This window comes from Leptonotus elevatus, chromosome 6 (genome assembly GCF_054856555.1).
Source record: "Leptonotus elevatus isolate MCC_2025b chromosome 6, RoL_Lele_1.0, whole genome shotgun sequence".
NCBI classification, from domain to species: Eukaryota; Metazoa; Chordata; class Actinopteri; order Syngnathiformes; family Syngnathidae; genus Leptonotus; species Leptonotus elevatus.
Genome location: NC_141244.1, coordinates 11966031 through 11980197, shown reverse-complemented (window position 1 = coordinate 11980197; position 14167 = coordinate 11966031). Strand labels below are relative to the sequence as shown.

General features: G+C 37.6%; 1 protein-coding gene across 1 annotated transcript; it reads right to left on the bottom strand.

The window, feature by feature from the left end:
* Nucleotides 1-6687: 6687 nt before the first annotated feature.
* Nucleotides 6688-13421, bottom strand: irx4a (iroquois homeobox 4a). Its single transcript, XM_086078834.1, has 5 exons — nucleotides 13031-13421; nucleotides 12239-12490; nucleotides 11477-11583; nucleotides 9692-10002; nucleotides 6688-7716 (listed from the first exon to the last, which is right to left on the bottom strand). The coding sequence occupies exons 1-5, from the start codon at nucleotides 13073-13075 to the stop codon at nucleotides 7007-7009; spliced, it is 1425 nt and encodes a 474-aa protein (XP_085934960.1). The 5' UTR covers nucleotides 13076-13421; the 3' UTR covers nucleotides 6688-7006.
* Nucleotides 13422-14167: the final 746 nt, after the last annotated feature.

Here is a 14167-nt window from a genome sequence, read left to right as displayed (position 1 = left end):
ACCCTCAAAATAACCATACTTGAATAAGAATAACCAAAGCGACTGGCTTGTAGAATCTCAGTTATCTGGTGGTGAGCTTAACTGAGTTGTCAGACGGAGATGAAGTGTGTTGTGATGACCCATGATCACACCCTCTTGACAATCCCTTGACCTTTAGAGGGGAAGTGTTAAAACAGTCACAGACTATAACCACTGTTAGAGGTACAATAATAAAATAAGTATGATAAACAGTTACTATTAACATCAATTGATGATTTTGCATGGATGATGTTGTGACTCTTCAAGTGCCCTTTTTAATTCTGTAGGTGCATATATTCATATGACATCATCATGTAATAAGTAAACAAGCTCTTGAAGAGGCTGCTTGTGTGCACCCTCCTAACCTACCTGGTAAACTAGATCTAAGATAGAAAGCACACTATCACTCAGTTCAATTTATTGCGAGTTATTATATGCTTTTTTTTGTTATACTTGAGTACTATAGTATTGTCAATACACAGTATTTTGACATACATTTGGGATATTGTTCTTGAGGCTTAGTCGGTTAACCTCTTGGGGCTCAATCCAGAATAGGAGGGGAATGGTGGAGCAATTAAAAAAATGTCTTTGAACTATGTTTGGTGCAAACCTGTCAGCAATAATCAGGCACCTAAAATGACATTAAAACATATTGCTGAATAATCCCTTTACAGCAAATATTTTTTTTTTATTCTAATGCTCATTCAATTTTAGTATTACTGTAACTAAACTAGCAGAGTTAGAACAGGATTTCAATAATTTTTGCTCAAGAGTACATGCTAGCTTTGTTAACGGCTCTGCTTACTATAATGAACAAACATAGATGTACAAAAATTATAATTTAAAACATTTCTGATATGAGTAACATTGTTTTTTGTTTTGAGTGACACGCCATTAAAAACAAAAAATAAAAACATTGGAAATTATACTAAATAGAAGACAGGACTTACCTGAGGTCTAACAACCATGAGCAATTCGCTTGATGTCATTTCTCCTGAGTAATGCAGCTCAATTTATTTTCTCTTCCGCTAGAATGGCTAAAAAGTCTTTAATAACAGGGTTACGTATATGCTGAGATAAAAAAAAAATCTGTGCATAATTACTATTTAAAATATATATGTGATAAAACAAAATGCTTTTTCCAGAAAAAATGTCTCCCCAAAAATCAGATTTTACCTCATATTTATTAGTTTACGCTGATTTGAATCATGTTGTTTTTCTAAGTTGTTTGAGTTTCGGTGGGTGGCACAAGAAGAAAAAAACATTTAGAGGTGCTCAAAAGGTATTTGGTATTTTAAATAATATTTAGGAAACACTTACTATAGCTACAGTTAACACTTTGTATTCTAATCTAGATTTAAAAAAAAAAAACATATTCAAGTACACTTGAAAGAAATTGAACCATTCTAATGCCTCACTGACATCACTTTGAAATTCATTCTTGGTTGCGTCATCCAGTCGGTGAAAAGCGAATCCCCTCAGGCTAAAGCCTCTTGACCTGTGGAATGACTGCAGGGAGGTGATGGCAGCTTGGGTCTGAAAGAGGCCAGTAGCCCAGGCCTAAAGGCACATCCTGGACACATGCTAGTGGCGACACTAACCCGAACACAGCAACAAATACACACCCACGATCAAACACACAATACACACGTTTCTATAAGCAGTAGAAGACGGAGGTGGGTGGGGTGATTTGCAGTTTGCACCTTACCATCCTGGTGTTTGCTGACTGATGACAGAAAAAACGCAGCTTATCTTAATTAGAGTCGAAGTTGAGAGCAAGGTAAAAGTGCATTTTAGTATTACCTATTTACAGTATTAATGATTTTCTACGTGTGCATAGTGCAACCTAAGTACATTTTGTTTTGTATTGTGTCAATTTTGCAAATATCAGCCACAACAAAAATTAATGATTTGACATTTCGATGTTATTTCATAAGAAAAGAAAAATAAATAGGCATTTCTAACAGGCTGGGTACTAAATTTAAAGTAATAGAAGCAGTTGTATTTTGTAATAAAAAACAACAACAAAAACGCTTGCATTGATTCTCTAGAAGGGGCGGACACACCACTGATCTGATTACGAGCTGTATGTCTGTGTTCTCCCTTCACGCTGTCATGCTTCATGTTTTCATCCAATCACATCACTGTTATTCTCCCTTTATTAATGTTTGTCAGCCTGTAGATTAAATATTCAATCAAGCCTTGTGAGCCTTATACAATCATTGTGTGTGGGGGAGACAGAGAGAGTTTGTACATTGATGTGTAATGGTGTGTAAATATATTTATGGCTCAGGGTCACACTGGCATTAACCTGACCCAGACTGCGCCTCTCAGGGGATGCTCAGGGCTGCTGATTGTTCTGTGTTGCACTCACCTTTTGTGGGCACATATAAACAAAATGTGCATCAACGTATGTGGGTTGTTTTTTTTAACAGAATGCTTCTTTCAAAAGACGTTTGTAGGTCAACATATTATGTTAAGTACGTTTACATGCCGTCAATAATCAGGCTAAGGTCAAAATTCCGGTGTCTGAAATATTTAAGATAAGCCGTTTAAATGTGTGAGCAGACAGATTTAGGTCATTGTGATCAATCCATTTTAACGACAAAATTAGATGCCATTTCCGCTTTTTACTTATGACCATCAACAAAATACATTATTTTAAGTTTCATTCTTGTTCCAAAAGTGCGCTCTGTGTCGGAGTTCTCGCCATGTTTGTTTACCTCTGATTGTGCATTTCTAGCACACATACACAGTACATTTGACTCTATTTAGAGTGGGACTAAATAGACTCAGTTTTAGAGTAGGCTCATATTCACACTTTACAGAGTAAAATAAAGAATTGAAAAAAAAAAAATTAAAAAAATGTAAAAGTCACTCAAGGGTTGAGGAACAAACTCACGACCTTCAGCTTGGGAGACACTACCACCTGAACTATGCCCCTCCTACTGTTTGCTTATCTCCGAGAGGAGACCAAAAACTGTGTTTTTAGTCTTGGAGTTACAAAGATTCCAGCTGACACGAGTGATATACTAACACACAGCAGGAGCATGGCTCAGGGACTAGATCGGCTGTCTTCCAAGCTGAAGGTCATGAGTTTGTTCATCAACCCTTTAGTAACTTTTATTATTATTATTTCAATTCTTTAAAGGGATACTTGATCAATTAAGCCATTTTCAGCAGTGAAAAGTTAATATTTTGTCCAAAATTAATTTGATAACTTCATTAGTTTTAATGTACAATTAATACCTTTAAAAATACATTTTTCTATTTGCTGTCAACTGAAGATGACATCACCTGTGCTAAGGAAGTAGCTAATGACCAATCATGGTTCACCTGTTTTCTGGGTTGGGTCAGCAAACTAAACCATGATTGGTCGTTACCTATTTCCTCAGCACAGGTGATGTCATCTTCAGTCGACAGCAAGTGGAAAATTTGTTTTTAAAGGTATTAATTGTACATGAAAAAATAATGTTAATGTTAAAGTTATCAAACTCATTCTGGGCAAAATATTAACTTTTTACTGCTGAATGAGTCAAGTATCCCTTTAAATGACTCTCTTCCAAGTGTAAATACTATTCTAAAACTGAGTCTATTTGGTTCCACTCTAAATAGAGTCAAATTTACTCTACATTTTTTACTGTGTCGAAGTGCTTCCTGTACTCAAAATATCAAGATTCTTTGTGAAAGGAGCGTGCGCACAACACAAAGCAATACAATAATATGAGGGTCAAAGACGAATAAGGATTTTACCTGACCAGCACAGTTTATTTATTATAAAAACACAAAATATTTATTAGTTGTTTTTTTTCTATTATCCACAATTTTACTATTATCTATAATTTACGACGTATATCTAACGTGGCATGTTTTCTACAATGGTTTCTACAATTGATGTTTGGTCACACTACATAATATTTTCAATTTAAATCAAAGTTATGAAGCTAACAATTAGCCATCTAAACAAAACCAGCTAGCTAGGCACACAAGTAAAATTATAATGACAATATACGGTATATTTGATGGACAATATATATATATATATATATATTTTCATGTCATACCACATGATGGCCAAATACAACCACTTATTACCAGTTGCTAAAAGGTCCTTCTTCTTTTTTTTTACATAGTTGTGAGACAATACAAACCTGATAGCTGCTCCCATTGGTTTGTGACTGATGATACAAACTCCTGTCTTTAAATGTATTTCAAAATAAAAGTCCCAAATTGGCTCCTCCTTTTTGGTCGCACCACAGGATAATTCATAAAATGGCCAAAATCGGGGCACATTTATCTGCAATGACCCATGAACAAATATTATAATACATAATACTTATCCAGGTTTTTTGAATGTTGCCTTTCAAAACAAAAATAATGCCAATATTCGGGTTTCAAAAGGGTTATTGACTGCGTGTAAACGTATTCCCAGATATCATTACTTCTGAGAGCTTTATCTATAGGGATTATCATGTTGCGGGAGATTAGTACACATTTTATTCTGAAAGTGAGCTCAAGCTTGTTATTAGGCCTTTGGCTCCGCTCGCTCAGTCAGCCATTTGCCAAAGGCCTACATATTATTCAAGTTTTCAACCTCTAATTGGTAACGTTTAAAAGGCATTTAAGAGTGCCCTTTCTTTGCCACTTTTCTCATTCCCCTTTTAATGTATTGTGTCAAAGTCTATTACCTCACTTGGACGTTTTTGTCCCTTAAAGAGCGAGAGAGGGAGAGAGAGGAGAGAGGGAGAGAGAAGTGGGGGGCATTGGGGGAAAAATAAAAAAAAAACACCATCAGCTGAGGTTTGCCAGGTCGATAAAGCTTTTAGATTTGGAGATGTTTTCAGGGGAGCCCATTTCCTGCGGCTAAGAGTTGTTAATGGAGCTTAAGGAATTATCTTATGACTCCCTGTTTCAGTTTATTTAGGCCTTGGAAATTCTCCCCACACCGCCCCCACCCCCTCAATATGCTACTGTCAAAGCTGCTTAATGAAAAGTAACGCGTCGCTGATTACAGTTTTATACGGTCTCTATGTAAAAGGGGCCTGTTAATTTACCATCACGCTCCCTCTGTGTGTTCGTATTTGACACGGCTGAATGATTTAGCGCTACGCTCCCTCTTCTTTTTTTCTACCCACCTCTCTCTTATTCAGTCAATTAAAAAGGGCCACATTGCAGGTCTAATAAAATGTACCTTCATGCTAAATTAATCAAACATTGTGGCAGGGTTGTCTTATCAGGCAACCATTGCTTCCTATAATAATTAATTAAGTACCAATTAACCCCGCATATCTGACACATCTGAGGTTATTTTCTTGTCATAAATCAACTTTGTTCTTAAAATGCTGTGCTACACTTTTTATCAAAGTGAATACATTCATTAGTATGATAAATCCCATTTTGTTTCCTTGAAGGGAAAAAAAGGCGGCTCAATCGTATGTGTTTTTTTCTACCCCCCATTAAAATTCATTTCTGAAGGCACCCCTCCCTCCTCTCCTTGCTCTTCTAGGACAGAGTCCCATGAGAGCTCCACTTTCGCCATTACTGTCAAGTACCCTTGACTCTTTTTCCTCTATTTGCCCTTTTATCTACAACAACTAATTCGAGTTCCTTTGCCCTTTTCACTTTTAGACAACGTGAGTGCCTCCCTTTCACTTTCTTTCCACACATTCAGACCTTTGTTTCCTAGATGTTGTCTGATGGAAATTGAGGAGCCGGTGTCAGAAGTGAAAACTTCAAATTATCTCATTGGAGCTTCTTTTCTGAAGCCATTAATGGACGCACGGCGAATAACTTAGCGGTTTGACAGCTGCATCATGGACAAGGTTGAGGATGGGGAATATCAGAGAGCTGAGAGACGAAATCAATGAGGTGCTGTGAAATATGTCCACCTACATCCCAATTACAGCCTGTTTAGATGGAATTAATGAGGCAGAGCTTGGATATTTGGCTGTCTTGAGGTCTTTCTTCTACAATGAGATGTTTTATGCAGACCTATTTTTGATTTGTTATTGAAATGATAAAGATAAATTAATTTATTAATAATAACAAATATAAAAAGATCTATTGCTAAATTAATTCCCACAACTTTGAACGCTCATCGCATTTTCTCTTTCGTATCTTGTCTTGAAATGAAATGTTTGAAGGAGACCGTATTTTTGGTTTGTTATTAAAATAACAGATAACTTCATGTTTAAATAGGGATGGGCGAGTACTAATACCAAGCATCGATATCGGCCGATATCCAGCCTTATTTCAAGGTATCGATACTTGCGACGGTAGTCGCTACCAATATCAACCACCCTTCAGAAACTAGAAATGAGAGATTAGAACAATATGAAATTGCCATCAATTTCAGGCAATTTTAAAAGAAAATGCTATTTTGAGTTATATAGATATTTCTTTACAATTATGTATTTTTTTTTTGCGGGGAGTTTTATGTATCAAAAGTAGTAATGACATAGGTACTTGGTATCCGTATTGGTGACTACTCAAGAGTTGAGTCGCCTATCGAACATCCCTACAATATTTATTAATAACCCCAAAAAACAATAAATAAATAAAGTCCCCCAACTCTTTACGAACATCACAATTTCTCCTTTGAACCGTCTGTTTTTATTTTATTTTCAGTGAACAATGTTAAAACTCATTCAACTTTTGAAAAGCTGTGCATCCGTGAGACCTTTTTTTATTATTTTTTTTATTTTTTATTATTTAATAGTGATCCTCCAAATTATTTTAAATATATATGCATGCGTACAGGGACGAAAGTAAAATAAATAATAAATACTGTAAACCTCAAGAGATTTGCCCAAGATGTAAACATATAATACAATTCAACAACTTGTGCGCGTGCGTTTGAAAAAAAGAAAAAAAATCTGGATCAAATGGAATAGTTCACTTGTGTTAAAGAATGTACCAGCAAAAAAGGCGACATATAGCTTCTATCCCAGGTGTCCTTTTTTCAAATAAATTATTAATTTTGGCGTTATTAGGAACAGAAGAGTTTGTTAATAGTTTTGAAACTCATGGCACTGTCTTTGGACGAGTCCTGGTCATGCTGCAGAACCCCCGGACTTTTCTCGGCTTCCAAGATGGATCCTTTGGTGGTGCTGCTGCTGCTCCAGGATACGGTGGTGTGGGTCAGAGCCTGGCTCAAAGTGCTGTGCCTGAACAAGGGGTCATGGAAGACCCCATCCACCCAGTTTCTCAGTGTGGTGACGGGCGAGTCCTGCCTGTGGTCCAGGCCTGAAGCGGGCGAGGTAGCGACCGACGGTGGGCTGAGGGAGGAGGATGGGGGTGCTTGACACCTCAGCATACAGGAAGGGTAATCAGTCTGGACCAAAGAGGTCGCCGTCTGGGCCAAAGACCAGATCCGGGGTTTATCGTCTAATATGTGGTGCTGCGGCTGTTGGCTGTAGCAAGACTTTGGCTGCACTCTGCTCTCCGCCTGGAACTCCTCCTGGTTTGTTTTCAGGCAACTTTTACTCAAGTCTTGTTCCCCCCCGAGCGCAACCGGGCCGGACATTTTCATAGACGGGTCTTTGATGAGGTGCTCAGTGGGACAGTCGCCTGTCGTCGTCATGTGAGGGTTCATGTGGTATCTGTGCTTCAGCTCACACTCCGAACTCTCCGACTCCAGAGTGTCAAAATCTTCCAGGTCGCTCAGCTGAAGATCTTTATTGGATTGACCTCGACTATCTGGGAAAAGAAGAAGGCAGGCAGTCAGTGCGTGAAGGATGGCAGCAACGTATCTGATAACAGCATCAGTCACTCTTAAGTCCTTTCAGAATGATACGAGTCCAGTGATAGTGATATTGACATCATAGCTTTTCTCTCCACACAAATGAAAAGATGTTTGTTTTATTAAGCAATTGCAACTAAACAAATTGGAGCTCATCAATATTTGTAAATAGCAACCAATTAAACAAATCATTAAAATTGTGAATGTAGTTTTGTAACAAAGTCCAATCTAGTGTTTCCAAATTCAATACGTTATTTATTTTTTCGGTCACAACAAGCTGAATAGCCTATATGTAGCTTCAACTTGAGCAGACCTATATTGTGCACACTTACGTCTTAAAATGGTAACACAATCTATTTTTATGAGGAAATGGCGAGTACCAATACCTGGCTTTTTTTCAAGGTATGGGTAGTCACAACGGCCGTTTTACGATCAGGAACTAGAAATTAAAGATAACAAGAATAGAAAATATGACCAATATCACTGCCTCATGCATCACCGGCAAAATTTGCTTGTACGTTTTTATCAACACCTGTCAAAATGAATTTTAATCCATATTTAGAACCCTGGTTGTATTGCCACGGAAGATCCAACGTTTGTTCATTTTGACTGCATGCTGCTGTTGTGGCAGGTGTTTTTAGTGCCGAGCAATGTGAAACATCTATAAAGAAAGCAAGGTAAGCCTCCATAGTGTTTCTAAAGGGACAATCAAAACTCTTGAATGCGTCTGGTGAATGACGAGAGCACAACGTGGCGGGAGGGTGATTCTCCCGATCGCATGTTGTTTATTTAGGAACGCTACGAGACTTACCTTCCTTTCTTTATAGACATTTCACATTGCTCGGCAGAGAGCCAGCCGCCATTCTACGTCACTACGCACTAAATGTGTTGCGACGTAACATAACAATGGCGCCATACGTCCAAATAAAGTTTCTACAAAATGTATTAAACTGGAAATGATTTTTGAAAAATCAATCTCATAATTATGTTAGTTACAATCAAATAAACAATATAGAGCAAACTTGTTATTACAGTCGGGGTTCATTTTATTAATATTGACTACATGCTGCTATTGTGATACAAAAATACAAGTCTCTATTTGCAGTGTTAGTTAAAAGTAGGAATAGGCGGGTACGACACCAGGTATCGTATTGGGCCTTATTTCAAGGAATTGTACCGGGAAAAAAAAAATAATAATAACGTAGAGCCAAAAAGACGGGTTATTAGTCTGACCCTTGACGAACACCGTGGAAAAGAGGGACATATTTGGATTATGCCACTATTGGCTACACTCTTGTGGCTGCTTTCTGATCAGAAATGGGAAATTAAAAGAATAAAAAATTACCACCAATTTCATGCAATTTTAAGGAAAAAATGCTATTTTCTTTCTTTAAAAATGGTTGGTTTTTTTTGGGGGGGGTGGCAACTTCATGTATCAAAAGTACAAGTATCGTATCGGTATCAGTGACTATGTAACAATCTGAAAAAACGTGTTAGTGAACATGCCTAATTTTGTATATTTCCTTTTTTTATTTAATCAATATTTCATTTACTAAAAAAATATATAATATGACTTATTTTATGACTATTGTTAACTTTTTAATACCTTTACTTTTCAATACTCTTCATATTGTTTTACAATGATTACTTCACAAATATCAAATTTGTGTTTAAAATTACAATACAATTAAATAATGATAATACATTACAGACATACAGCTACTTTTTCTTTTTCTTTTTTGTGTGGTTATTCCTCATCCAGTCAAAATACAATAATACAATCCAAAAAAACAAACCTGATTCACTATCATTTTTAAACATGACCTATAAATACCTTTAAAGCATTGAAGGCACTAGACAAGAGATCCCTATTATATTTTGCCAAAACATTTTGAAAAATGACTGAGCCACTATCGCCGTGGTAACACTGACCATTTTCATTACTTTCACTTTTTATCTGCTCCTCCTGAGAACAGTCGTCATCCTCGTCATATCGCTTCTCCTCCGAGCCCTTGTTTCTGGGCGGCCATGTCATCTTGTTCTCCTTCTTCAGCCTCCTCCTGGCGTTGGCAAACCAGGTGGACACCTGTGTCAGGGTCATCTTGGTGATGATGGCCAGCATGATCTTTTCACCTTTGGTCGGGTAAGGGTTCTTCCTGTGTTCCTGCAGCCAGGCCTTCAGGGTGCTAGTTGTCTCACGAGTGGCGTTCTTGCGCCTGGGACCTCCATCCATGGAACCGTATCTGCTCGTGAGAAGAACACGCACACAATGCCAATGAGATCAAATGCGATGTGAAGTTTTACTCTGACAGCAAAAAGTCTCGTGTTTAATTGACTCCCACATAGCTGATTTTAATGCTTTTCAGATTTTATGTAGCTACACACTCTCCAGAGTTAATTCAACACTTTTAAAATAGTTATATATTTAAAATATTTAACACTGGGAGAAGGAACATTTCCGTCTCTCTTAAAATTGAGAAGTGCAGGTGTGGTGGAGTTAATCTAACACTAAGTGATCAACTCTGTGAAATAACTTACACCATTTAACTCTGAAAGTGTTAAAATTACACTTTGGGAGTTAAAATCAGATCCCACAAATGTAACCCTGGAATTTTAACACTGGAATTTTTGCTGTAGGCTTAAAAGCTACATGTTCTGTTCATTTTTTTATTTGTATTTTTATTAGAAAAATGACCTAAATAAGTTGAGAAAACAGACAACCAAGGCTGTGTTTAGCAGCATGTACAGTTTTGCACAAAAGATGGGAGTTATTGAGGAGACATTATTTTCCTAAAGCAACAACCATTCAATCAGGGCCCAAAAAGCTGTAACCACATTAAACATAAGCACCGTTCATAACTTTTTGAAAGTAAAATCAAATGTAATTCATACACATAAAAGACCAGTGTACTATTGAAATAATTTCAAACTGTAGTTTGCCGCCCTTATAGTCTCACAAATACATCCCTACATTTAAAATGCACATTGTTGATCGTCAGTCAGCAGAGAGCTGTAAACGTCCTCTCGAGGGAGCCTTTTATGAGGCCTTATTACTTTGTATAGCTTAGCGAGGGTCAAGCACTGCTAAGGGAATCAAAAAAAAGAGAGCTGCACCTAACCTCATCGCATTTGGTTCTCTAGCAAATAAAATAGACTGTAAAATTGCTTTATGGGGTGTAATGATGAGCCCTCGGGTAAAAAAAACAGGCGGATAAAGTGGAACTGCTTTAGGCCTCCTTGTTCATCTAGTGCCAGATCTTCTGCCTTGCCTTATGCACTGCAAGCCTTTTATTGCAACTTACGTAGATTACATTGACTTTAGTTTGATTTGTGAAAAAGACAAGCTTTTGTGCAAGTAATAAGGATAAGAAAATACAAAACAAGTGAAATGTTTCTGTTAAACGACATGCTGATACATAAATGACAACTTCCAGGTGTTACTTTTCACATTAAAAAGTCACTCCTTTTCAATATGACCCTTTATAATCTTCTAGAACCAAAAACCTATTGGGACAAACCCCCCTATAGTAAACAAACAAAACCATCACGTTTGAAGTCACTTTCAAACTTTTTGTGTAGGTTTTCCAACACAATGAAACTCTGCTACAAATCTCCAGAACTTCCCTTATTCACAACTCTTGCATGACTCCACAGCAAACAAAAAAAACAAAAATAAAGGTCACAAATTAATGGCAGTCTATCATAGTGACAAATTACCTGTCATACTGATACTGTCCCAAAGTTGGATCATAGGGGTAGTAGGCCGTCGCTTGGGTTATTCCTGCATGTGCAGAGGCCGTGGAATCTTTTGTATCGAATGCACCCTGCAAATGCATGTTGAATCAGTTATTTACACAGTTGTGTAATTTATTTTTTCTTACCCCAACAATAATGACTAAGCCCCAGTGCTTCTGGGGCTGTTGACATCTGGAAATTGTCAAATCATTATATTTATTTTATTGTGGAAAATTGCAGTTTCTGAACATAGAGTATATAGGAATGTAGGTTTCTGAACATATAGCAACAACATGTGCAATTAAGCTATACTGTATACAAATAACAATTCAAACAATATCACAGTATAAGCATGAATTCAGGGAAAATAACATTTTTTTTTAAATGAGCTTAAATATCAAGACATTTTGCAAACTGTAACACCATTAATCATTTTGTCTTTGTCTAAATTCCCAATTATTTTCTTTTTTCCCCCTTACTTGCTTCTGTATGTATCTCTCATTCCTACAAAGGAGAACATAAATGTTGGCCGTTTCTGGATGATTTGAAGGCGTTTAAAAAGTAAAATCTTTTTTTTTTAATAGTGAAAAAAAAAATCAATGCATTTACTAGCTTTCCTTTCCTGAATTTGTTAAGTGATAAGATGCAACGAGCACAGCATGCAGACAGCAGCATCTTTGTTAAACAGATAGGTGCGACTGCAGAGTCCATTCATCAGTGCCAAAAAAGAATGCATGCGCTCACCAGCGAGTAGAAAGCGGAGGCGTCCGTTCCATATGTCACGTAGTTACCATATCCTTGAGTGCCCGTGTAGGGACTCCCGTACATGCCCAGCGCGGCGGCCGAGCTGAGCTCATGTCTGGCGGTCGCCAGGAGCCGGCTTTCATACACCGGGCAGTAGACCGGCGTCTGCCCGGACGCGGCCACTCCGGAGTCGGCGATGGATCTGCCGGTAGACTCGCAGCAAGTGGTCAGAGAGTTGCTTGTCATTAGGAACTGCGCGAAGAGAAAGACGTCAATTAATAATCAAATAACCGTGTGTGTAAAAAAAGTTTCAGGGACGTATTTAACAGAACAGACTTTTTCTAGTTTTTTTTAAGACGCTGACTGACGTTCGCGTTAACATAAAAAGACGCATTTCTTTCCATAAATTGAATGTAACGTGAGAAGGATTCCATGCGTTAAAAACATAATAACGTCTGTCAATGGCATGCAGCCGAAATATGAATACAAATAAAATAGCAGTTATTAGAACATGAACATGCAGAAGTTGCCATGTGTGTTATGCCGATAAAATCAAGCAATTTGTCCGTTAAAATTGCTTGAAGAGCATGAAGGTTTCTTTTTCCGCTCCCGTCTGTTTTCTACTTTTGCAGATGCCAACTAAATTTAAAAAAGCCTTTCCCATCCCCGACAAGTGTCTCTAATTTTTTAACCAATGTGCGCAAAACACCAAACTTACATCAATGAGATCACCAATCGCAGCCATTTAAGAAAGAACATATTAACACAATTAAAAAAGTTGAGTGAACTTACTTGTGGAGCAGACGAATATGGATATCCAAATTGTGGATATGACATGGTAGAGAGGTCCCCCAATATCCAGAAATAAAGCGAGACTGAAAGGTCTCCACTCTGGCGCAGGCTGCTGCTGCTGCTGCTGCTTGACACTACCAATTGATTGGGAAGCGCAGGCTTCTTGGATGCTTATAGGGCGAAGCACAGTAGCATGTTTAATTTGTGTAAAATGCCCCTCCACTCGAACACCTTTCAAAGGAAAAAATAAATAAATAAATAAAATCGAGAAAATCAGAAAGCTACGGCGTTTTTTTTTTATATATATGAAAACGATATATCAAATAAATGTATTTCATAAATACAGTGTCAAAATCTAGAGTTGTCAAGAATGACTTTGTTGTCCCGTATGTATTTTTGCGTTGTAAAAAGTTGTATAAAAGACGTCAGCAGCAGATGCGGGTTGTTTTAAGAGGCAGTGGCTATGACGTCACAAGTTTGTCACTCTAAAAATGATCCGTCTGTAACTTTATTATTCATTTTCAGTGTGGGGCTAAAACTGCATTGAAAAATATGGTTTTAAGGTTTGCAAATGACTAAACAAATTGAATTAAAACAATACATTGCAGGGTCCACAGTAGGTGTAGTTTGGGCTTATTTGGACAATTGTTATCATTCCTCAACACATGGAAATAATGTTTAAACTGTCTGTCTGTCTGTCTGTCTGTCTGTCTATCTATCTATCTATCTATCTATCTATCTATCTATCTATCTATCTATCTATCTATCTATCTATCTATCTATCTATCTATCTATCTATCTATCTATCTATCTATCTATCTATCTAATCACCAAGCTGGTTAGCACCCAAAAAGTCAAGCTCGTCCCTCCAGTTCATGCACTGCGCTTGCTTGGAGAGTCCCGGGTTGAGACATGCGAAAGGCCCCCGGGGTCACTCCTCAAATTAATGATGATGTACTCCCCCCTCCTCCCCCTCCCCTCCACCTCTTCTCCTTCTCCAGTGCTCTCCAGCTGGATCTCTGCCTATCGGTGACAGCTCGATTGAGGGTGATTGATGACTATCTAGGGGACCGAGGCCGACATAATAATATGATACTGGCACCTCGCAATAATTGCCTGCTTTCATTTACAGATGAA

Excerpts from the sequence above, each read along its gene's own strand:
- irx4a (XM_086078834.1), bottom strand. The coding sequence starts at position 13,075 with ATGTCATATCCACAATTTGGATATCCATATTCGTCTGCTCCACAA. Across the intron at positions 10,003-11,476 it reads GGACAGTATCAGTATGACAG|ATACGGTTCCATGGATGGAG; the intron begins GTAATTTGTCAC and ends TCTCACGAGCAG. Across the intron at positions 7,717-9,691 it reads AAGTGAAAGTAATGAAAATG|ATAGTCGAGGTCAATCCAAT; the intron begins GTCAGTGTTACC and ends TTCTTTTCCCAG.